This window comes from Atractosteus spatula, chromosome 13 (assembly GCF_055471065.1).
Source record: "Atractosteus spatula isolate fAtrSpa1 chromosome 13, fAtrSpa1.hap1, whole genome shotgun sequence".
NCBI classification, from domain to species: Eukaryota; Metazoa; Chordata; class Actinopteri; order Semionotiformes; family Lepisosteidae; genus Atractosteus; species Atractosteus spatula.
The window spans coordinates 1,342,128-1,368,296 of record NC_142718.1 but is presented as its reverse complement, the minus strand read 5'-3'; the positions used below and the strand labels follow the sequence as shown (position 1 = coordinate 1,368,296).

The 26,169-nt window shown below is 48.4% G+C and overlaps 1 protein-coding gene across 1 annotated transcript; it reads left to right on the top strand.

Annotated features, from left to right (window-relative positions):
* The first annotated feature begins 2,680 nt into the window (after positions 1 to 2,680).
* Positions 2,681 to 6,674, top strand: LOC148821545 (GTPase IMAP family member 4-like). The gene is made up of 2 exons (XM_088930758.1): positions 2,681 to 2,727; positions 5,926 to 6,674. The coding sequence occupies exons 1-2, from the start codon at positions 2,694 to 2,696 to the stop codon at positions 6,672 to 6,674; spliced, it is 783 nt and encodes a 260-aa protein (XP_088786884.1). The 5' UTR covers positions 2,681 to 2,693.
* Positions 6,675 to 26,169: the final 19,495 nt, after the last annotated feature.

Genomic DNA, 26,169 nt, shown 5'->3' with positions numbered 1-26,169 from the left:
ACGATTGTGTTAATCAATGATAAACAGTGCTGGAATAATAGCATGCTGTTTTTAAAGAAATAAGTCTAAGTGAAACTTTTTTATAAACTAACCTACTATGTAAGCTTTAAAAAATTGAAATGTGGGCATTCTCTAGATGTGCAGATAGCTGTCTTTGACCTGATTGTCTCACCTTTCACCATGGCCAGGGATCCAGGTGATCAGGCAAGTGGTCGTAATCGTTAACTAAACTCACTTAGATCATAAAGTCAGTTCAGAATCCACAGGCTCTCCAGGTGCTGCTGCTTTAAACAGACTTAGAAAACCTGCAAACACAGTGACCAGCCCTCCAGGACCAGGACTGGACAGCCCTGGTGTAGACCACTCTACCCCGGGAGTCATCACACACCCTCTTGTCCTCCGCCAGCTGTATAGGGGTTCATACCACAGGAGGATCTGACCAGCTTGTCCATATAGCCAGACTGACATACACACAATCCGCTGATAGTGACAATGAGCTGTTTTAGTACTAATGATGTTTGTAGTATATTCACTTTAAATATTACGTTGTTGTTGTTTGTCTACGTAAAAAAATGTGCGCAGTCATTTATGTCACAGTAAGATTTTCAAGTTAAGGAGAGTTTATGCTTCATGCGGAAAGAGCAAGCCAGTGACCTACATCTCCACCGGGGGGCGCTGTTTCACACTTCATCCCCACTCTGCTCTCACACACGTGAGGCGATCTCTGTATATTCTCTGGGGTGTTTTTTTTCACTGGGAATTGTGAGTAAGCAATATTGTAAATATGTCAGGGGCGAATCCCAGTGATTTTATTGTTGTGGGGGTAATGTACAGTTTTTATAAATTCATTAAAAGATAGTTCTAATCTGCTGTCCTGTGTATTTTTACAGGCATGCTACATTTGGTGTTTTATGCTAATCGCAGGGTGTTAAACTGTGTTTCTTGTCCTTATTTCTCCCTCCCTCATGGGCTGCTCACTCCTGCTCCTGCCCCCCTTCCCAGCCCTGGGAAACTCCGCTTTCACAGTTTCTGACTTGAAGCAGCTGTCAGATTCTCCACGTTTTATCCTGTCTCTGTTTTGAGCGCTTGCGGTTTCTGTTTCCTGACACCACTCCCGGAATCCCGGAATCACAGTCTCCCCATGCACAGCTGACTCACTGCCCCTCAGGCCCAGCACAGGACGGCACTCATCCAGGGAGTCTCCGGAGGTCCAGACACCTCGCAGCCACCTGCCAAGATCTGGGATCTGGGATCCAGGACGAGGGCCTGGAACACAGGGAAGGAGGGCAGGGATAGCAGGTGCAGGACCGGGGGGGGGGGGGGGGGGGGGAACCGGGGGAACCGGCAGGGTCCGGATGCTGTGCTGGTTCCAGGGCGCAGTGAGGGCCAAGCGGTCCGGCTCGGAGTGCAGGCAGGATACTCCCAGCCGGGGCGGTCATCCTCAGGACGTCTCTGTTGCTGGGCTGGCAGCGGCCTGTGCTCCCAGGTGGAGCCCGAGACCTGGACACCAGGACCAGGAAGGGCTCCACTGGCTCAAAGTGACTCCGGATGAAGGGTACAGAGCTGGTGCAGGGTTTCAGTAGCTTCTCAGAGCGCACGCTCACACACTGTCTCACACACTGTGCAGAGCAGAGACGTGGCCACCGGCTGAGCTGCAGCCCGACACCCGGATCACAGCGGAAGAGCTGATCCGGTGGGGCTCTTCATTCAGCTGGTGCCACTGGCCCCTGTCTGCTCACAGGAGTGATGTCCCACACTCTGGCCTAAGGTTCAGGGAGGTCTGCAGCTGTTAAGGGTGGAAGCCAGCAGGACGCTCTGTGTCTTTCTGTGTGAAAGGGGCAGTTCAGACACATGTACTGGGTCGTCCTGACTGGGACATTGGGTGGGGTCCTTATTCTGAAACTACCCTGGGATGTAGGACTATACTAACAGCAGAAATAAGAGGTCAGTAGTCACCCTCTGTCCCATGCAGATGGGAAGACATCCTTCCATTCAGTTTTACCAGTTTCACCAGTTTACCAGAGCCTAGCCCTGCCTACAATGGACATGAGGCAGGACAGACCCTTGATGAGACTCCTGTCCATCGCAAGCAGCACACCCAGCCATGGGGCACAGTTCTGGGATGCTAACAAACACGGCATTTCATTGAGCTGTACGAGCCACAGGGAGACCTGTAAACTCCACACGCAAGATGTCCCAGGCTGGAATAGAGACAGAGACCCAAGAGCAACAACTAACACCCCACCCTCCATTATAATGGGCTGCAGCAAGCCAGCCTGCTGACATTTCTCAGGCTCTGGATGGATCACGCTCGTGCTCTCACAGAATTATCTAGGTCAGTGTGGAGCGAGAGCTGGAGAAATCACCTGTGTAGTGACACCTGAGTATCTCAGTGTTTCAGCAGGAAATCACATCACTGAAACCTCACAGGAGGAGAATGAGCCGCACTCTCTCGGGCTGTATCTGTTGTGGAGGCTTCTTTGTCTACAGTAGGAAATTAATGGGAAGGGCACAATGCTGGCAGACCTGTTTGGGAACAAGAAACCACGTGATTTAGGAGAAAGACATGAGTTCAACGGATTGAAAACCTGGAAATTTACATCCCCTCCTGCCTCTCCTTGGCTTCTTTATAAACCGGGTGCCTCCTCCAGTGTCCCAGACTCAGACCTGCAGGGACGACACCACCGGCGACCATGTCAGAGAAGATCCATCTCCGTGGGCCTGAAGGTAAGAGAGAATAACTTACAGCTTTCCTCACTGCGTCGGGAGCGTAGGAGTCAATCTGGGAGATGCAGTCCCTGATAAACTATATTGGGCAGCTGGGTATTCCCACACCATGTTCAGTTTTCCTTTTACTGGTAATTCTGGGGGGATGATTTGGGGACTTTGGGGAACCTTTTTACCTATTTTACTTTTATTTTACCTTTTACATGGGTGAAGTCCTGTAAAAAGGCAGCCCTGTGTTCTGTGTGGTCGCTAGTGAGTGTTTAGCATTCCTTGTGATTGAAAATATCTGAAAATTACCACGTGTGTCATACCAATTCGAATTTTAATTAATTACAGCAGGGCATTCAGGTGACACACAAGAGTCTGTTGGATGAACTGAACTGGCGTATTTTTCATACCGCTTACAAGCCCATTATAACCAGAGAAAAAGATTCTGGTTTCCTAACAAAGAGACTGGACGTGTGAGTCATTAACCTATGAAAAGCCCACATCTGTCATAGAAACACCAGACTCAGGTTTCAGTCTTCCTTAGGGGATGTCTTTGTGAAGAAGCTCAGAGTCTTTTTACAGCACCCTTAGCCTTTGAAGAGTAGCCTGGACAGCAGCCCGCGATTAGGACAAAAATGATGTTGGACGACGCTGACACTCCCCTCCAACCTTCTCCATCTCTGTCTGTCTCTGGCTTCAGCTCTTCTCTCTCTCCTTTGCTTTCTGCTCCTCCATCTCTGCAGTTTTCTTCTTGTCTTTCGTTTCTCAGTGCTCTGTCGGGTATCTTTCAGGTTCAGGCAAGGTGGGACAGGTGAGGAATCGGTGTTAATTAAATCATTCCCTCAATGCAGAGACTCATTACCAGAACAATGTCTAAAAATACAAAATGTTACAGACAGGGGTCAAGAACAGAGCTAAGTCTCCTTTCCTTAAACCCTGATACCTGAAAGTGAGTAGGTTTATATCATTAAACCTAAAAATTAAATTAAATATATCTTTCTATCTGAAAAATGAATCAAATGAATCACCAACAAGGAGAGAACGTTTTTGGTCTGAGGTTTACCCAATAAAGGAAATCTGAGTTTCCTAAAGTCAGGTCTGCAAGCTCTCTGCAACATGGCTCATCCAGAATCTGATCAGAGGTTCTCTCACTTGGCTTCTTCTCTCTTCTGCTCCCTCTCTCCCTCATCCTTCTGCTGTCCTGTCTCTCCTGTGTCTTCATCCTCTGTCTTTCTGGGTGTTGATTTATTATCATTAAGAACAGTCATGCCCAGGAAGATCCCCTCTGATGCTCTGTGTTAACCTGTCCTGCGCTTGGGTGAACCAGGCATTGTTTTTAGACTCTGTGAAGTGGGAACATTAGTTAGCTTTTTGTGACCATTAGAACGGGATTAAACAGAATAAAAATGAGAGACAGTGCTCAAATTATCTAGATTAACCTGCTTTTGACAGAAAATAACAATGACATCGTATCAATAAAACGTTTCCAGTTGACAGGTGTTACTGACTGCTTTAAATTACATCAATATTGAGTGGACCTAAAATACCATAAAAAAACTATGGAGAACTTGAACTGTTCCACCTCACCTGGCTTCTCCCTATGAAGCAGAAGTTTCGATACCTATCTCCTTTGTGCAATGTTAGTCTTATTTAAACTCACTGAACATCAGACCTCTTTAACATCACATTCCTGACACAGGTAGAGGGGTAAACAGGTGTTTCCTGCTCTCAGTCATAATTACTCTTTAGTTTCAAATTGTTTTGTGCTTTAATGCTGATCCCAAGGGTTGACTTTCTCTATACACCTAATTTTACTAACAGTATTCTTTGATCAAATGTCGTGTCAGACTCCCTTGATCTAGACTGAAGACATTTAGCTCTGTGTGTGACCAGCCCCTGAGATCAGGAGGCATTCCTGCTGTTCTTCTGTTAAATCCTTTGAAAGCTCCAATATCCTCTCTGTGGCCTGGTGAGCAAAACCAAACACATTACTAGTTACTCACAGATATAATGTAGTTCTTACTGTATTTATGTATTTTAAAGCCTGAATTGCACACCCCCTGATTTCTTGATTTCAGTTCCTCACTTTTTGTTCTATATCATTTCCCTATTGTTGCTTCTCCTAATTGCCTTCATGATGACACAGAACAGTCTACAAAACCACACAGATCCCTTTCATGTGCTGCTTTCTACAGCTCTGTATTACTCTTGTGATGTGTTGTTTAGTGTGGATCGTTTGCACTTATTCATGTTTAATTAAATTTACCAATTGTCTGCTCATTTAGACTTTGTCTACATTTCTTTGTAATTGCTTAGTGATGTTTTTGTGTCACTCCCCCTGTTTATATATATTGTGCAATTTTAACAAGTTCACTTAATACACCAGAATATAAATAATATATATCAGGGATATCAACAGGCCTAAACAGAGCACTACTGCTCATCCCTGCTCACACCTGTCCAAATAGACACACCCCTGCTCACACCTGCCCAATAAGATACACTGCTGCTCATAACTGTCTAATCAGACACACCTCTGCTCATACCTGTCTAATCAGTCACACCCCTGCTCACACCTGTCCAGTAAGATACACTGCTGCTCATACCTGTCCAATCACACATCCATGCACCTGTCCAATCAGACACACCCCTTATTACACCAATAAGACTTTTCAGAACTTTATGGAAACCTAAACATATTTTTTAATGATAACAGGTATTCTTTTTGTGTAATTAAAGGATTCTATTACATCAATTAAACAAGAACCTTCCCTTTCCAAATCCAGCTATACAATGCCCTTTTTAGTTTAGATCTAACAGTCATTTTTAGAACAGTTTAGGTTGGAAGACAGGCTCCAGGTAGATCATTAGTTTATGAAAGCAGCCACGCCTGTCCTTATAAAGATGTATGTCTCCTTTTTTAGTGCTTTAGAGTGGACAGTTAGGGACCAGTGAAGAACTCACTCCTGTTGAAATTAATAGTTGTAAATTTTATTTTATGTGTCTTATGTATGTTAGAATGTATGTCCACCTTTCCTTGAAACGTTAATCCAAACTGGCCACAAATCTGGTATCACCATGTTCAGACTCAAGCTGTACATACTAGACATGGACTCCCTGTAAAGTCCCCTGCAGTGGTCTGTGGACTTGTAAAAGGTTTTCAACATATACAAAGTTTGAATGAAAAGAAATGTCCTCTCTGTTTTCCAGTGGCTGAAGTCAGGATCGTGCTGGTGGGAAAGACTGGAGCTGGGAAGAGCGCAGTTGGAAACACCATCCTGGGACAGAAGAGGTTTAAATCTCATCCGGCATCCAAATCCGTAACTCAGGAATGTGCCAGAGAGGAAGGCAAAGTTGAAGACACCCGTGTTGTAGTGATCGACAGTCCAGGACTGTTTGACACATCGCTTACAAATGACAAACTCGTTAGTGAGATCGTCAACTGTATAAAGATGTCTTCTCCTGGTCCTCACGTTTTCCTCCTGGTTCTACAGCTGGGCCGATTCACAGCAGAAGAGAAAGACACAGTGAAACAAGTAGAATATATTTTTGGCCAAGGGGCAGCTAGATACATGATGGTCCTTTTCACTCGAGGGGATGATCTAGATGAAAATGAGACGATTGAAGACTATGTGAAGGAGGCTGAAGATGATCTGAAGGAGTTCATTCGCCAGTGTGGCAACAGGTATCACGTCTTCAACAATAAATCCAAGGATCCAGACCAGGTCTCCTCACTCATGAGCAAGATCTCCCAGATGGTGTCTGAGAATGGAGGCAGCTGCTTCACTAACAAGATGTACAGACTGGAGGAGGAGAGGAAGGCGGCTGAAGAGAGACGGAGGAGAGAGGAAGAAGAGACTGAAGCACAGAGGAAGCGCTTGGAGGAAGAGGAGAGAATAAGACAGGAGGTTGCAAGGAAAATAAAGGAAATGAGAAATGAATGGTGTTTTATCTCCTAATATTTCTGAAGTAGGAAATATTTTCTTCTTTTCCCAATCAGGTGTGGCTGATCAGCAGCCTGACAAAAGCTCACAGGATAGAAATGCACAGAACACACACAAATATGCTTCCAAGGCTGGTTTGGCTTTATTGAAATGAATAAGTCCTGGCGTTCTTATTCTCATTAATCAGAAATGTCCAATGATCTGTAATGTTTTGTCTTTTTATTTTACTTTCCAGTTCACAATAAGATGTAGAAAGTAATGAATGCTCTATACCTCTGTTTTTCCATTAGTAAGAGATGCTTAATGAGCTGTAATAGCAAAAAACAAAAAGCATAAAAATAAAATAATAAAAAAATAACAAAATAAAAATAAAAACATGTAATTTTCTTTTCTTTACAAATTCTTAATATGGGTTCAAATCCAATCTAGACGATTGCGCTACTACAAGTCCCGCTATAGACTCGGCGATTCCGTTCCGTCCTGAGCAGGACACTGGGTCGAAATGGAAAGATCCGAACGCAGTAGCTACATAAGACTGAAATTATATCATCGTCACGGCGTAATGAGAAGCCCCCGTCTGCGTATCGCAGTATTCAACTAAAACTGCATTGTAATTACAGTACAGCAGGCCTGCTGGGTGTCTCGGGTCTCACACTGAAGGACGCCGTCATCAGAGAGGCGCAGTCGTGTACTCTAGTGTCCTCTAGAGGGCAGCAGTGCGCACTCCGCGGCTGAGAACCGGCGTAGTGCGAAGCTGGAGAGTCATTTCAACAGGCGAGTCCGACGCGATGGGTGATAAACCAGCGGGCGAGTTTAGTGCAGAGCTGCGCGCTGATACCGGCCTCAGCCCCAGTCAGTGCGCTGCCCTCAGCTCGTTGCGTTGTCATTGACTTTACTGCAGCTACACACTCTACATTCATAATCAAACAGACGGAGCGCCGTCACTTCTCCGATGTCTGCAGCCGTGCAGACAGAGACCCGTGAGTATTTGTGACATGTCCGGGGACTGTTCTGTAGTTACCAAATTGTATTGATCAGTGTAATTTCCCGTTCTGTGTATTAAATAAAACTTTCGGGTATTTATTTTTTATGAACCCGTTTATTAACCTGTTTATTAACCATGGGGTCATCTCAGTGCGCAGCTTTCAGTTCGCTGTATTTGACTTTACTGCAGCAACATGTTCTGAATATTGATCACCATAAATCAAACTGCGGGCTGTAACTTCTCCAATGGCTGCTGCTGAGCCGACAGCTCCCCGTGAGTGTTTGTGACACGTCGGGGGACTGTTCTGTGGTCACGGGAGGTTCTGACTGCGGGTTTTATTGATTAGTGTGGTGTCACGCTCTGTCTTAGTTAAATACTGAAAATACCGGCTGCCGAAGACCGTACACAGGGGAACTAACACTTTCCGTTCTGTACTTTACTTCAGAGTTTTATTGACAGGTACGTTCAACGCCAAGGATTCAGAACTCTGGTATTTACAGGGCATTTTCAAGATTTAAGATGTATTGAGCTCAGATCACTTCAAGACGATCCTGTAGAAATGCAGATATTTAAAACAGAAACAGTACAATAGCCTGCAGAACACAGGGACACTGGCTTAAAACTCTCCCTTTGAAAAGTGTCTCTGTGTTCTTTAGAAAAGGGAAGCTCTAAATGCAAGTTGTTCTTTCATTTAATATACTGTAACGGTTGCAATTTTGCAAAACTCTTGCGCTTGAAAGGGACAGTGTTTAAGCGAGTCGGGAATGGATGAGGTGTCTTGGGTTAGCTGTCTGGTAAATGTTGTAGAGCATTTGACGTCTTCTGTTGATCCTGACTGACTGCTCGGAGAAGTTTCTGTCAGGGGCGTGTCTTTGATATTTCGTGCTGCTCCTCTTCATCAGCAGAGGCAGATGGAGAGACGGGTGGGGAGGTCATGAGGCACAGCGTGGAAAGCCCCCAGCTAGATAGTAGAGTCCACAGAGCTGCTGGACACGAGTGACATGAACACCAGCAGAAGCACCGACTCCAAGTTGAATTGATGAGTTGATTTACACTCTACATGGTAGATAATTCATGCAGGGCAAGCCCCGCTAGACTCAGGCACCTCTGTGGTATTCACAGGAAAGGGGCTGATTTTCCAAGGTGCCTCTCGCTCCGCTCTGAGTATTTGAAGCTGTGGGGCGCCGTCAGGTGCAGCAGCTCTCTGTGCGCGCACTGCCTCCCCTGAGCTGCTGGGAAGTGCGGTAAACGGCGACGGCGAGGCGGAGAAGAGACGTTCTTGCTCCAACTTCCCGGTGTTTCCTGTACACGAGTCCCGGACAGACGAGACAACAGAAAGCGTTTAGTAAACCGGCAGCTGGTCAACGAGCTGAACTTGGAGAGAGAGAGAGAACCAGGACACACTGACACCGGCTCAGCTCAGAGCAGCCGCTTGCAGCGTGCGCAGCGAGAAACGGCAGATCTAAAAACACCTTCTGATGTGTTATTGAGGTTTAGAGCTGGGCCAGTTTTAAAATGACTATAGAAACATCTGGGGGAAATATTAAATATTTTATCTTGTATTTACGAGTAAATGAGCACATTATGACTGTCACACGATACCTACATGATCGTGAGCTGGGGTCCAGTTGTGAGCGGTGCAGTCGGCTGCACACTCGGTCTGGCTGGAGGGTAGGTGTGAGTGTCCTCACGGCGGGGACGAGTGGGGTCCCATGAGGTACAAACTGGACACCTCCCTGCAGCTGAAGCAAGTGGAGGCCACTGTGTGCAGATTCTGAGCGCTGGGCACTGTGAGCAACAGCGACCCCACAGCTCCAGCTGGGCACTGTGAGCAACACTGACCCCACAGCTCCAGCTGGGCACTGTGGGCAACACTGACCCCACAGCTCCAGCTGGGCACTGTGAGCAACACCGACCCCACAGCTCCAGCTGGGCACCGTGAGCAACACCGACCCCACAGCTCCAGCTGGGCACCGTGAGCAACACCCACCCCACAGCTCCAGCTGGGCACCGTGAGCAACACTGACCCCACAGCTCCAGCTGGGCACCATGAGCAACAGCGACCCCACAGCTCCAGCTGGGCACCGTGAGCAACAGCGACCCCACAGCTCCAGCTGGGCACCGTGAGCAACACTGACCCCACAGCTCCAGCTGGGCACTGTGAGCAACACTGACCCCACAGCTCCAGCTGGGCACCGTGAGCAACACCGACCCCGCAGCTCCAGCTGGGCACTGTGAGCAACACCGACCCCACAGCTCCAGCTGGGCACTGTGAGCAACACTGACCCCACAGCTCCAGCTGGGCACTGTGAGCAACACTGACCCCACAGCTCCAGCTGGGCACTGTGAGCAACAGCGACCCCACAGCTCCAGCTGGGCACTGTGAGCAATACTGACCCCACAGCTCCAGCTGGGCACCGTGAGCAACACTGACCCCACAGCTCCAGCTGGGCACCGTGAGCAACACCGACCCCGCAGCTCCAGCTGGGCACTGTGAGCAACACCGACCCCGCAGCTCCAGCTGGGCACTGTGAGCAACACTGACCCCACAGCTCCAGCTGGGCACTGTGAGCAACACTGACCCCGCAGCTCCAGCTGGGCACTGTGTCACAGCTCACCTGATCACTGTCTGTCACTATCGACTATCGGCTAATAATCAGACACAGCTGACATTTCTCTCCCTTGATATGGCAGCAATGTGCTTCAGGAAAAACTCACTGTATTTGAAAGGACATTTCTTAAAGTTAAATGAGCTGGGAAAGAGAGAGATGTCTTGGATGAGGTGTTTCGCAAATTATACAGAGCATTATCAAACCATGAAAACACAACATCTTACTGTTTTGTTGAGTCTGTTTTCAGAAAGATGTTTCTTCTGGGGACACATGTGACCTGTCTTTAATATGAGGTGTTTGTCCTTTTTATCAGCAGAGAGCAGTGAAGAGACTGGGCTGAGGAGGAGAAACAGTATGGATGACCGCTCAGACAGTGAGTACAGAGATCAGATCACATCACAGGACAGCACAGCCAGAGGGATCTGTACTGCAGGGATATTAACTCCCAGTCCCAAAGGGATCAGATCACATCACAGGACAGCACAGCCAGAGGGATCTGTACTGCAGGGATATTAACTCCCAGTCCCATAGGGATCAGATCACATCACAGGACAGCACAGCCAGAGGGATCTGTACTGCAGGGATATTAACTCACAGTCCCATAGGGATCAGATCACATCACAGGACAGCACAGCCAGAGGGATCTGTACTGCAGGGATATTAACTCACAGTCCCATAGGGATCAGATCACATCACAGGACAGCACAGCCAGAGGGATCTGTACTGCAGGGATATTAACTCACAGTTCCATAGGGATCAGATCACATCTTAGGACAGCACAGCCAGAGGGATCTGTACTGCAGGGATATTAACTCACAGTCCCATAGGTATCAGATCACATCACAGACAGCGCAGCCAGAGGGATCTGTACTGCAGGGATATTAACTCACAGTCCCATAGGGATCAGATCACATCACAGACAGCACAGCCAGAGGGACCTGTACTGCAGGGATATTAACTCACAGTCCCATAGGGATAAGATCACATCACAGGACAGCACAGCCAGAGGGATCTGTACTGCAGGGATATTAACTCCCAGTCCCATAGGGATCAGATCACATCACAGGACAGCACAGCCAGAGGGATCTGTACTGCAGTGATATGCCTCTAAAAATCTTGAGTTCAGTAGTGAAATCATATGTCAAAATTGAGAAAAAAAGATTCATTTTTTCTGCAACATCAGAGTGTGCTTCTCCACCTGTGCTGATGCTCCTGTGTCACCATTGACCTGATAGCCTTCCACACACCTATACTCCTCTCAATCTATCACCATTGACCTGATAGCCTTCCACACACCTGTACTCCTCTCAATCTATCACCATTGACCTGATAGCCTTCCACACACCTATACTCCTTTCAGTCTATCACCATTGACCTGATAGCCTTCCACACACCTATACTCCTCTCAATCTATCACCATTGACCTGATAGCCTTCCACACACCTATACTCCTCTCAATCTATCACCATTGACCTGATAGCCTTCCACACACCTATACTATATCAAAACCCCTCCCCCTGCACCAGCACCACCCACCCCACCATCAGCAGCACCAGCGCCACCTTCAGCGCCTTGAACCCCAAGAGCTCCCGCAGCGCCCCTGGAGAGCCCTAGCGCAGCATCGCCTGCAGTCACGTGCTCCCCAACACCCAGCGTGTTTTCCCAAGCCCTGACCCCACCACTGACCCCACAGCCCCCCCCAACAAGACACCCAAACAGACTCCCATAAGTTGCCCCCACAATTGCCCCGATTACCACCCCCAGACCCTGCCGTTACCCCCCTGCTCCCAGAGGGGTACCCTGAAAGTGTCCCCAGCACCATCCACTGGACGTCTCATAGAGGGTGTCAGAGAGGGCGTTAGGAGCACCAGGTTGGACCCTATGCAGCGCTGAGACTGAAGGTGATCGCAGCATCCAAATCCCAGAAGCAAAAGGCAAAAGTCGGAGCCTGAAACAGAGAACCAGAGAGGCCAGGCGAAATCAGAGCAGGAGGAAACCAGGTCCGTCCCATAAGTATTAAAAAAATAAACAGCTCTTAATGTTTAATTATTCACTCCACCCATCTACTACTTAATTTTGCTGTATGACTCTAAATCCCTTTCCGGTATGTGTTTCTCTTGTTGCTTCTGTGCCGCTCTGGTTCTGTTGGGCACCTTTTTAAGCGAAAAGTGCAACAATTTTCTTTTCAGCTCTGTCCTTGGGGGAGGGGGGGCGCATGACGTCACCAGTGTGCGCATGCGCGTTACAACAAACCGTTTCCGGTGTTGTTGCGCACTTCTGAGTAGAGAGTGGAGTTGTAACAAACTTCTGCTACCAGATGTCTTCTGTCGAGGTTGCTCGTCAGAACAGCGACTTTTAGAGAGGCACACACTGGTCGGTCAGCAGGGAGACTTCACCCTGGCCAGCAGTGCACAGTCCTGGTCTGGGAATAGGAAATGGTGTATAAACCCCAGCAACACTGGCAAAGACACTATTCTGACAAAACCAGGGGTTTCTAGTAGCTGAGGGTCTGTAGAATAGATCTGAGCTAGTTTTGCAGAGGCACAAATTCTTGTTTGGGCCGGAATGAGACTTTTCCCCGTCCAGCACTGCACAGCACAGTGTCAGTTTGCAAAGAGGAAGTGACAAAACCATCAAAACAATAATCAATGACGCAGACGTGAAAGAAGAACGGGACATTTTCTACTGGCTGTGCGTCTCTGTATCGCATTCTCTCAGTGTTGAGGACGCACAAATCGTTGTTTTGCTATAACTGCGGCTTTGTCTTGTCCAGGGTTGTTTTCTGAGGTGTCTTTTAGAGGGACTGTTATTTTGAAAGGCGCAGCCAACAGGAAGCCAGTGAGTGTGGCTGGTTTCACTCTGCTCTGAGTCACAAGAAACTTCTTGGACGAAATGGGTGCAGTATTGTCAACAAATCGCAGTGAGTATTGGAGATCTTTAGGGTGACGGTTGTGTATCTTCAGGAGCATACTGACTGGACGTTTTATGATTATTTGAATAATTTCAAAATTATATTTCTTTAGTTAAATACTAACGATGATAATACACGGAAGCTCTTCAAGATATAAAATGGAGAACAAGGACGAGTTTTACTTTCGGTTATACAGAAAAACACAGTATTTATGCCGCTGTGTTATTAGGAATAAACTAGACTGCAGATTTATTTGTCTGCATAAACGTATTTTTTCAGATCTCTAAATCTGACTGTCTCTGAAATCGAGTTGATCGCTTCTGCAAATATTGAAAGTGAGTTTCAGGAAAGTGTTGGAGGAAATGGCAGCTCGTCGGCCCCGCTGGTCAATGAGCTGAATGTGTCAAAGCAGCAGGTTGAAATCTGGGGTCTCTGCTGCTCTGCGAGGTGTGCAAGAGCGCAGGGAGTCGAGCCCGGGTCATGAGCAGGGTGACAGCACCAGAACACTGACACCGGTCAGAGCGGCCGCTTGCATCGTGCACAGAGAGAAACGGCAGATCTAAAAACACCTTCTGATGTGTTATTGAGGTTTAGAGCTGGGCCAGTTTTAAAATGACTATAGAAACATCTGGGGGAAATATTAAATATTTTATCTTGTAATTGCGAGTAAATGAGCACATTATGACTGTCACACGATACCTACATGATCGTGAGCTGGGGTCCAGTTGTGAGCGGTGCAGTCGGCTGCCCACTCGGTCTGGCTGGAGGGTAGGTGTGAGTGTCCTCACGGCGGGGACGAGTGGGGTCCCATGAGGTACAAACTGGACACCTCCCTGCAGCTGAAGCAAGTGGAGGCCACTGTGTGCAGATTCTGAGCGCTGGGCACTGTGAGCAACAGCGACCCCACAGCTCCAGCTGGGCACTGTGAGCAACACTGACCCCACAGCTCCAGCTGGGCACTGTGAGCAACACTGACCCCACAGCTCCAGCTGGGCACTGTGAGCAACAGCGACCCCACAGCTCCAGCTGGGCACTGTGAGCAATACTGACCCCACAGCTCCAGCTGGGCACCGTGAGCAACACTGACCCCACAGCTCCAGCTGGGCACCGTGAGCAACACCGACCCCGCAGCTCCAGCTGGGCACTGTGAGCAACACCGACCCCGCAGCTCCAGCTGGGCACTGTGAGCAACACTGACCCCACAGCTCCAGCTGGGCACTGTGAGCAACACTGACCCCGCAGCTCCAGCTGGGCACTGTGTCACAGCTCACCTGATCACTGTCTGTCACTATCGACTATCGGCTAATAATCAGACACAGCTGACATTTCTCTCCCTTGATATGGCAGCAATGTGCTTCAGGAAAAACTCACTGTATTTGAAAGGACATTTCTTAAAGTTAAATGAGCTGGGAAAGAGAGAGATGTCTTGGATGAGGTGTTTCGCAAATTATACAGAGCATTATCAAACCATGAAAACACAACATCTTACTGTTTTGTTGAGTCTGTTTTCAGAAAGATGTTTCTTCTGGGGACACATGTGACCTGTCTTTAATATGAGGTGTTTGTCCTTTTTATCAGCAGAGAGCAGTGAAGAGACTGGGCTGAGGAGGAGAAACAGTATGGATGACCGCTCAGACAGTGAGTACAGAGATCAGATCACATCACAGGACAGCACAGCCAGAGGGATCTGTACTGCAGGGATATTAACTCCCAGTCCCAAAGGGATCAGATCACATCACAGGACAGCACAGCCAGAGGGATCTGTACTGCAGGGATATTAACTCCCAGTCCCATAGGGATCAGATCACATCACAGGACAGCACAGCCAGAGGGATCTGTACTGCAGGGATATTAACTCACAGTCCCATAGGGATCAGATCACATCACAGGACAGCACAGCCAGAGGGATCTGTACTGCAGGGATATTAACTCACAGTCCCATAGGGATCAGATCACATCACAGGACAGCACAGCCAGAGGGATCTGTACTGCAGGGATATTAACTCACAGTTCCATAGGGATCAGATCACATCTTAGGACAGCACAGCCAGAGGGATCTGTACTGCAGGGATATTAACTCACAGTCCCATAGGTATCAGATCACATCACAGACAGCGCAGCCAGAGGGATCTGTACTGCAGGGATATTAACTCACAGTCCCATAGGGATCAGATCACATCACAGACAGCACAGCCAGAGGGACCTGTACTGCAGGGATATTAACTCACAGTCCCATAGGGATAAGATCACATCACAGGACAGCACAGCCAGAGGGATCTGTACTGCAGGGATATTAACTCCCAGTCCCATAGGGATCAGATCACATCACAGGACAGCACAGCCAGAGGGATCTGTACTGCAGTGATATGCCTCTAAAAATCTTGAGTTCAGTAGTGAAATCATATGTCAAAATTGAGAAAAAAAGATTCATTTTTTCTGCAACATCAGAGTGTGCTTCTCCACCTGTGCTGATGCTCCTGTGTCACCATTGACCTGATAGCCTTCCACACACCTATACTCCTCTCAATCTATCACCATTGACCTGATAGCCTTCCACACACCTGTACTCCTCTCAATCTATCACCATTGACCTGATAGCCTTCCACACACCTATACTCCTTTCAGTCTATCACCATTGACCTGATAGCCTTCCACACACCTGTACTCCTCTCAATCTATCACCATTGACCTGATAGCCTTCCACACACCTATACTCCTCTCAATCTATCACCATTGACCTGATAGCCTTCCACACACCTATACTCCTCTCAATCTATCACCATTGACCTGATAGCCTTCCACACACCTATACTATATCAAAACCCCTCCCCCTGCACCAGCACCACCCACCCCACCATCAGCAGCACCAGCGCCACCTTCAGCGCCTTGAACCCCAAGAGCTCCCGCAGCCCCCTGGAGAGCCCTAGCGCAGCATCGCCTGCAGTCACGTGCTCCCCAACACCCAGCGTGTTTTCCCAAGCCCTGACCCCACCACTGACCCCACAGCCCCCCCCAACAAGACACCCAAACAGACTCCCATAAGTTGCCCCCACAATTGCCCCGATTACCACCCCCAGACCCTGCCGTTACCCCCCTGCTCCCAGAGGGGTACCCCGAAAGTGTCCCCAGCACCATCCACTGGACGTCTCATAGAGGGTGTCAGAGAGGGCGTTAGGAGCACCAGGTTGGACCCTATGCAGCGCTGAGACTGAAGGTGATCGCAGCATCCAAATCCCAGAAGCAAAAGGCAAAAGTCGGAGCCTGAAACAGAGAACCAGAGAGGCCAGGCGAAATCAGAGCAGGAGGAAACCAGGTCCGTCCCATAAGTATTAAAAAAATAAACAGCTCTTAATGTTTAATTATTCACTCCACCCATCTACTACTTAATTTTGCTGTATGACTCTAAATCCCTTTCCGGTATGTGTTTCTCTTGTTGCTTCTGTGCCGCTCTGATTCTGTTGGGCACCTTTTTAAGCGAAAAGTGCAACAATTTTCTTTTCAGCTCTGTCCTTGGGGGAGGGGGGGCGCATGACGTCACCAGTGTGCGCATGCGCGTTACAACAAACCGTTTCCGGTGTTGTTGCGCACTTCTGAGTAGAGAGTGGAGTTGTAACAAACTTCTGCTACCAGATGTCTTCTGTCGAGGTTGCTCGTCAGAACAGCGACTTTTAGAGAGGCACACACTGGTCGGTCAGCAGGGAGACTTCACCCTGGCCAGCAGTGCACAGTCCTGGTCTGGGAATAGGAAATGGTGTATAAACCCCAGCAACACTGGCAAAGACACTATTCTGACAAAACCAGGGGTTTCTATTAGCTGAGGGTCTGTAGAATAGATCTGAGCTAGTTTTGCAGAGGCACAAATTCTTGTTTGGGCCGGAATGAGACTTTTCCCCGTCCAGCACTGCACAGCACAGTGTCAGTTTGCAAAGAGGAAGTGACAAAACCATCAAAACAATAATCAATGACGCAGACGTGAAAGAAGAACGGGACATTTTCTACTGGCTGTGCGTCTCTGTATCGCATTCTCTCAGTGTTGAGGACGCACAAATCGTTGTTTTGCTATAACTGCGGCTTTGTCTTGTCCAGGGTTGTGTTTTCTGAGGTCTCTTTTAGAGGGACTGTTATTTTGAAAGGCGCAGCCAACAGGAAGCCAGTGAGTGTGGCTGGTTTCACTCTGCTCTGAGTCACAAGAAACTTCTTGGACGAAATGGGTGCAGCATTGTCAACAAATCGCAGTGAGTATTGGAGATCTTTAGGGTGACGGTTGTGTATCTTCAGGAGCATACTGACTGGACGTTTTATGATTATTTGAATAATTTCAAAATTATATTTCTTTAGTTAAATACTAACGATGATAATACACGGAAGCTCTTCAAGATATAAAATGGAGAACAAGGACGAGTTTTACTTTCGGTTATACAGAAAAACACAGTATTTATGCCGCTGTGTTATTAGGAATAAACTAGACTGCAGATTTATTTGTCTGCATAAACGTATTTTTTCAGATCTCTAAATCTGACTGTCTCTGAAATCGAGTTGATCGCTTCTGCAAATATTGAAAGTGAGTTTCAGGAAAGTGTTGGAGGAAATGGCAGCTCGTCGGCCCCGCTGGTCAATGAGCTGAATGTGTCAAAGCAGCAGGTTGAAATCTGGGGTCTCTGCTGCTCTGCGAGGTGTGTAAGAGCGCAGGGAGTCGAGCCCGGGTCATGAGCAGGGTGACAGCACCAGAACACTGACACCGGTCAGAGCGGCCGCTTGCATCGTGCACAGAGAGAAACGGCAGATCTAAAAACACCTTCTGATGTGTTATTGAGGTTTAGAGCTGGGCCAGTTTTAAAATGACTATAGAAACATCTGGGGGAAATATTAAATATTTTATCTTGTAATTGCGAGTAAATGAGCACATTATGACTGTCACACGATACCTACATGATCGTGAGCTGGGGTCCAGTTGTGGGCGGTGCAGTCGGCTGCCCACTCGGTCTGGCTGGAGGGTAGGTGCGAGTGTCCTCACGGCGGGGACGAGTGGGGTCCCATGAGGTACAAACTGGACACCTCCCTGCAGCTGAAGCAAGTGGAGGCCACTGTGTGCAGATTCTGAGCGCTGGGCACTGTGAGCAACAGCGACCCCACAGCTCCAGCTGTGCACTGTGAGCAACACTGACCCCACAGCTCCAGCTGGGCACCGTGAGCAACACTGACCCCACAGCTCCAGCTGGGCACCGTGAGCAACACCGACCCCGCAGCTCCAGCTGGGCACTGTGAGCAACACTGACCCCACAGCTCCAGCTGGGCACCGTGAGCAACACCGACCCCACAGCTCCAGCTGGGCACCGTGAGCAACACCGACCCCACAGCTCCAGCTGGGCACCGTGAGCAACACCGACCCCACAGCTCCAGCTGGGCACCGTGAGCAACACCGACCCCACAGCTCCAGCTGGGCACCGTGAGCAACACCGACCCCACAGCTCCAGCTGGGCACCGTGAGCAACACCGACCCCACAGCTCCAGCTGGGCACCGTGAGCAACAGCGACCCCACAGCTCCAGCTGGGCACTGTGAGCAACAGCGACCCCTCAGCTCCAGCTGGGCACTGTGAGCAACAGCGACCCCTCAGCTCCAGCTGGGCACTGTGAGCAACAGCGACCCCTCAGCTCCAGCTGGGCACCGTGAGCAACAGCGACCCCTCAGCTCCAGCTGGGCACCGTGAGCAACACTGACCCCACAGCTCCAGCTGGGCACCGTGAGCAACAGCGACCCCACAGCTCCAGCTGGGCACTGTGAGCAACAGCAACCCCACAGCTCCAGCTGGGCACTGTGAGCAACAGCGACCCCTCAGCTCCAGCTGGGCACTGTGAGCAACAGCGACCCCTCAGCTCCAGCTGGGCACTGTGAGCAACACTGACCCCACAGCTCCAGCTGGGCACCGTGAGCAACACTGACCCCACAGCTCCAGCTGGGCACTGTGAGCAACACTGACCCCACAGCTCCAGCTGGGCACCGTGTCACAGCTCACCTGATCACTGTCTGTCACTATCGACTATCGGCTAATAATCAGACACAGCTGACATTTCTCTCCCTTGATATGGCAGCAATGTGCTTCAGGAAAAACTCACTGTCTTTGAAAGGACATTTCTTAAAGTTAAATGAGCTGGGAAAGAGAGAGATGTCTTGGATGAGGTGTTTCGCAAATTATACAGAGCATTATCAAACCATGAAAACACAACATCTTACTGTTTTGTTGAGTCTGTTTTCAGAAAGATGTTTCTTCTGGGGACACATGTGACCTGTCTTTAATATGAGGTGTTTGTCCTTTTTATCAGCAGAGAGCGGTGAAGAGACTGAAGAGTCTGAGCTGAGGAGGAGAAGCAGTATGGATGACCGCTCAGACAGTGAGTACAGAGATCAGATCACATCACAGGACAGCACAGCCAGAGGGGTCTGTACTGCAGGGATATTAACTCCCAGTCCCAAAGGGATCAGATCACATCACAGGACAGCACAGCCAGAGGGATCTGTACTGCAGGGATATTAACTCCCAGTCCCACAGGGATCAGATCACATCACATCACAGGACAGCACAGCCAGAGGGATCTGTACTGCAGGGATATTAACTCCCAGTCCCATAGGGATCAGATCACATCACATCACAGGACAGCCAGAGGGATCTGTACTGCAGGGATATTAACTCCCAGTCCCACAGGGATAAGATCACATCACAGGACAGCACAGCCAGAGGGGTCTGTACTGCAGGGATATTAACTTCCAGTCCCATAGGGATCAGATCACATCACAGGACAGCACAGCCAGAGGGGTCTGTACTGCAGTGATATGCCTCTAAAAATCTTGAGTTGACTAGTGAAATCATATGTCAAACTTGAGAAAAAAAGATTAATTATATCTGCAACATCAGAGTGTGCTTCTCCACCTGTGCTGATGCTCCTGTGTCACCATTGACCTGATAGCCTTCCACACACCTATACTCCTCTCAATCTATCACCATTGACCTGATAGCCTTCCACACACCTATACTCCTCTCAATCTATCACCATTGACCTGATAGCCTTCCACACACCTATACTCCTCTCAGTCTATCACCATTGACCTGATAGCCTTCCACACACCTATACTCCTCTCAATCTATCACCATTGACCTGATAGCCTTCCACACACCTATACTCCTTTCAGTCTATCACCATTGACCTGATAGCCTTCCACACACCTATACTCCTCTCAATCTATCACCATTGACCTGATAGCCTTCCACACACCTATACTCCTCTCAGTCTATCACCATTGACCTGATAGCCTTCCACACACCTATACTCCTCTCAATCTATCACCATTGACCTGATAGCCTTCCACACACCTATACTCCTCTCAATCTATCACCATTGACCCGATAGCCTTCCACACACCTGTACTCCTTTCAGTCTATCACCATTGACCTGATAGCCTTCCACACACCTGTACTCCTTTCATCCTCACCTTTGTCTTTCAGCCTTCATTGAGCCCCCTCGATCCCTCTTTTGGTGTTCTTTTACACCTCCCTACTCAACACATTCCCGTGGGGAAGAAATGATTTTTGTTCCTATTTAGAGCCGTCTTCAGAGATTGTGACAACAGTCATGGTTTGTTATAAGGGAGTACAGTGCGAGATTTCAGAGGTGTAACAGTATTGTCACACCAGGTTATGTGAGTAGTAGCTGTATCAGTTTGTGGAGCTCAGATCTTGACTGTTTAAACATGTCCAGTCAGTGCGCTCCTAGCAGTGCTGCAGGGGCTGTACAGAGTCCTCTGTCCACACGGTTCGGCTCTCCCTCTCCTCAGGGCAGCTCTGTAGGTGGGAACCGAACACCACACACTGTGGGCAGAGGAGCCCAGAGGCGCCTGAGCACTGGAATTGTAAGCCTTCTTCACTGATGAGGATGGTGAAGTGATTGTTGTAGTGTACAGTGGTGACAATCCCCTGTGATGATATTGGGATCGTCAGGGAAGCTGTGAAAATGCTGTACTGTGTGGGTGATTGTCTCTGCTGCTCTAATCGCGTTGGCCTTTGGAGGAATATAGACCACAGTTACAACAGTGTGAGGGAGCTGTAGAGAGGTAATAGGGCTCACAAAGCCTTTCTCTCTCATCAACAGTGTTGCTCCAGTGTTTGTTTCAGTGCAAGCAGACGCCTCTGGCACACTGCTTAACGGTCTCACGGGCATCTCGGTCCACTTCGTAGACCACAGTATGAACCATACAGGGCAGATCTGCCAGAGCTGAAATAATACAGGAGGCAAATGAACAAATATGTTTTCTTTCAGTACAAGAACAAGATCAAGAGACCAGTCGCCAAAGAAGAAACAGCATAGAACGGCCTCCAGACTGTGAGTAGAATCCGTAGAACTACGATTGATGTGTCAACATACAAGTGTCACCAGATCTGTACTGCAGGGATATTAACTCACAGTCCCATAGGGATCAGATCACATCACAGGACAGCACAGCCAGAGGGATCTGTACTGCAGTGATATTAACTCCCAGTCCCATAGGGATCAGATCACATCACAGGACAGCACAGCCAGAGGGATCTGTACTGCAGGGATATTAACTCCCAGTCCCATAGGGATCAGATCACATCACAGGACAGCACAGCCAGAGGGATCTGTACTGCAGGGATATTAACTCACTGTCCCATAGGGATCAGATCACATCACATCACAGACAGCACAGCCAGAGGGATCTGTACTGCAGGGATATTAACTCGCAGTCCCACTGGGATCAGATCACATCACAGACAGCACAGCCAGAGGGATCTGTACTGCAGGGATATTAACTCACAGACCCATAGGGATCAGATCACATCACAGGACAGCACAGCCAGAGGGATCTGTACTGCAGGGATATTAACTCACAGTCCCACTGGGATCAGATCACATCACAGGACAGCACAGCCAGAGGGATCTGTACTGCAGGGATATTAACTCACAGACCCATAGGGATCAGATCACATCACAGGACAGCACAGCCAGAGGGATCTGTACTGCAGTGATATTAACTCACAGACCCATAGGGATCAGATCACATCACAGGACAGCACAGCCAGGGGGATCTGTACTGCAGGGATATTAACTCCCAGTCCCATAGGGATCAGATCACATCACAGGACAGCACAGCCAGAGGGATCTGTACTGCAGGGATATTAACTCCCTGTCCCATAGGGGATAAGATCACATCACAGGACAGTACAGCCAGAGGGGTCTGTACTGCAGTGATATGCCTCTAAAAATCTTGAGTTGACTAGTGAAATCATATGTCAAACTTGAGAAAAAAAGATTAATTATATCTGCAACATCAGAGTGTGCTTCTCCACCTGTGCTGATGCTCCTGTGTCACCATTGACCTGATAGCCTTCCACACACCTATACTCCTCTCAATCTATCACCATTGACCTGATAGCCTTCCACACACCTATACTCCTCTCAATCTATCACCATTGACCTGATAGCCTTCCACACACCTGTACTCCTCTCAATCTATCACCATTGACCTGATAGCCTTCCACACACCTGTACTCCTTTCATCCTCACCTTTGTCTTTCAGCCTTCATTGAGCCCCCTCGATCCCTCTTTTGCTGTTCTTTTACACCTCCCTACTCAACACATTCCCGTGGGGAAGAAATGATTTTTGTTCCTATTTAGAGCCGTCTTCAGAGATTGTGACAACAGTCATGGTTTGTTATAAGGGAGTACAGTGCGAGATTTCAGAGGTGTAACAGTATTGTCACACCAGGTTATGTGAGTAGTAGCTGTATCAGTTTGTGGAGCTCAGATCTTGGCTGTTTAAACATGTCCAGTCAGTGCGCTCCTAGCAGTGCTGCAGGGGCTGTACAGAGTCCTCTGTCCACACGGTTCGGCTCTCCCTCTCCTCAGGGCAGCTCTGTAGGTGGGAACCGAACACCCCCCACTGTGGGCAGAGGAACCCAGAGGCGCCTGAGCACTGGAATTGTAAGCCTTCTTCACTGATGAGGATGGTGAAGTGATTGTTGTAGTGTACAGTGGTGACAATCCCCTGTGATGATATTGGGATCGTCAGGGAAGCTGTGAAAATGCTGTTCTGTGTGGGTGATTGTCTCTGCTGCTCTAATCGCGTTGGCCTTTGGAGGAATATAGACCACAGTTACAACAGTGTGAGGGAGCTGTAGAGAGGTAATAGGGCTCACAAAGCCTTTCTCTCTCATCAACAGTGTTGCTCCAGTGTTTGTTTCAGTGCAAGCAGACGCCTCTGGCACACTGCTTAACGGTCTCACGGGCATCTCGGTCCACTTCGTAGACCACAGTATGAACCATACAGGGCAGATCTGCCAGAGCTGAAATAACACAGGAGGCAAAATAACAAATATGTTTTCTTTCAGTACAAGAACAAGATCAAGAGACCAGTCGCCAAAGAAGAGACAGCAAAGAGCCTCCAGACGGTGAGTAGAATCCACAGAACTACTGTTGATGTGTCAACATACAAGTGTCACCAGATCTGTACTGCAGGGATATTAACTCACAGTCCCATAGGGATCAGATCACATCACAGACAGCACAGCCAGAGGGATCTGTACTGCAGGGATATTAACTCCCAGTCCCATAGGGATCAGATCACATCACAGGACAGCACAGCCAGAGGGATCTGTACTGCAGGGATATTAACTCACAGTCCCATAGGGATCAGATCACATCACAGGACAGCACAGCCAGAGGGATCTGTACTGCAGGGATATTAACTCCCAGTCCCATAGGGATCAGATCACATCACAGGACAGCACAGCCAGAGGGATCTGTACTGCAGGGATATTAATTCCCAGTCCCATAGGGATCAGATCACATCACAGGACAGCACAGCCAGAGGGGTCTGTACTGCAGGGATATTAACTCCCAGTCCCATAGGGATCAGATCACATCACAGGACAGCACAGCCAGAGGGATCTGTACTGCAGTGATATTAACTCACAGTCCCATAGGGATCAGATCACATCACAGGACAACACAGCCAGAGGGGTCTGTACTGCAGGGATATTAACTCACAGTCCCATAGGGATCAGATCACATCACAGGACAGCACAGCCAGAGGGATCTGTACTGCAGTGATATTAACTCACAGACCCATAGGGATCAGATCACATCACAGGACAACATAGCCAGAGGGGTCTGTACTGCAGTGATATGCCTCTACAAATCTTGAGTTCACTAGTGAAATCATATGTCAAACTTGAGAAAAAAAGATTAATTTTATCTGCAACATCAGAGTGTGCTTCTCCAGCTGTGCTGATGCTCCTGTCTCACCATTGACCTGATAGCCTTCCAGTCACCTGTACTCCTCTCAATCTATCACCATCGACCTGATAGCCTTCCACACACCTGTACTCCTCTCAATCTATCACCATTGACCTGATAGCCTTCCACACACCTGTACTCCTTTCAGTCTATCACCATTGACCTGATAGCCTTCCACACACCTATACTCCTCTCAATCTATCACCATTGACCTGATAGCCTTCCACACACCTATACTCCTTTCAATCTATCACCATTGACCTAATAGCCTTCCACACACCTATACTCCTCTCAATCTATCACCATTGACCTGATAGCCTTCCACACACCTATACTCCTCTCAATCTATCACCATTGACCTGATAGCCTTCCACACACCTGTACTCCTTTCAGTCTATCACCATTGACCTGATAGCCTTCCACACACCTATACTCCTCTCAATCTATCACCATTGACCTGATAGCCTTCCACACACCTATACTCCTCTCAATCTGTCACCATTGACCTGATAGCCTTCCACACACCTATACTCCTCTCAATCTATCACCATTGACCTGATAGCCTTCCACACACCTGTACTCCTTTCAGTCTATCACCATTGACCTGATAGCCTTCCACACACCTATACTCTCAATCTATCACCATTGACCTGATAGCCTTCCACACACCTATACTCCTCTCAATCTATCACCATTGACCTGATAGCCTTCCACACACCTGTACTCCTTTCAGTCTATCACCATTGACCTGATAGCCTTCCACACACCTGTACTCCTTTCAGTCTATCACCATTGACCTGATAGCCTTCCACACACCTATACTCCTCTCAATCTATCACCATTGACCTGATAGCCTTCACACACCTATACTCCTCTCAATCTATCACCATTGACCTGATAGCCTTCCACACACCTGTACTCCTTTCAGTCTATCACCATTGACCTGATAGCCTTCCACACACCTATACTCCTCTCAATCTATCACCATTGACCTGATAGCCTTCACACACCTGTACTCCTTTCATCCTCACCTTTGTCTTTCAGCCTTCATTGAGCCCCCTCGATCCCTCTTTTGGTGTTCTTTTACACCTCCCTACTCAACACATTCCCGTGGGGAAGAAATGATTTTTGTTCCTATTTAGAGCCGTCTTCAGAGATTGTGACAACAGTCATGGTTTGTTATAAGGGAGTACAGTGCGAGATTTCAGAGGTGTAACAGTATTGTCACACCAGGTTATGTGAGTAGTAGCTGTATCAGTTTGTGGAGCTCAGATCTTGGCTGTTTAAACATGTCCAGTCAGTGCGCTCCTAGCAGTGCTGCAGGGGCTGTACAGAGTCCTCTGTCCACACGGTTAGGCTCTCCCTCTCCTCAGGGCAGCTCTGTAGGTGGGAACCGAACACCACACACTGTGGGCAGAGGAGCCCAGAGGCGCCTGAGCACTGGAATTGTAAGCCTTCTTCACTGATGAGGATGGTGAAGTGATTGTTGTAGTGTACAGTGGTGACAATCCCCTGTGATGATATTGGGATCGTCAGGGAAGCTGTGAAAATGCTGTTCTGTGTGGGTGATTGTCTCTGCTGCTCTAATCCCGTTGGCCTTTGGAGGAATATAGACCACAGTTACAACAGTGTGAGGGAGCTGTAGAGAGGTAATAGGGCTCACAAAGCCTTTCTCTCTCATCAACAGTGTTGCT

Bases quoted from the DNA above. Each gene is read 5' to 3' on its own strand.
- LOC148821545 (XM_088930758.1), top strand. From the start codon at position 2,694: ATGTCAGAGAAGATCCATCTCCGTGGGCCTGAAG. The intron at 2,728-5,925 runs GTAAGAGAGAAT...TCTGTTTTCCAG, and splicing joins CCATCTCCGTGGGCCTGAAG to TGGCTGAAGTCAGGATCGTG.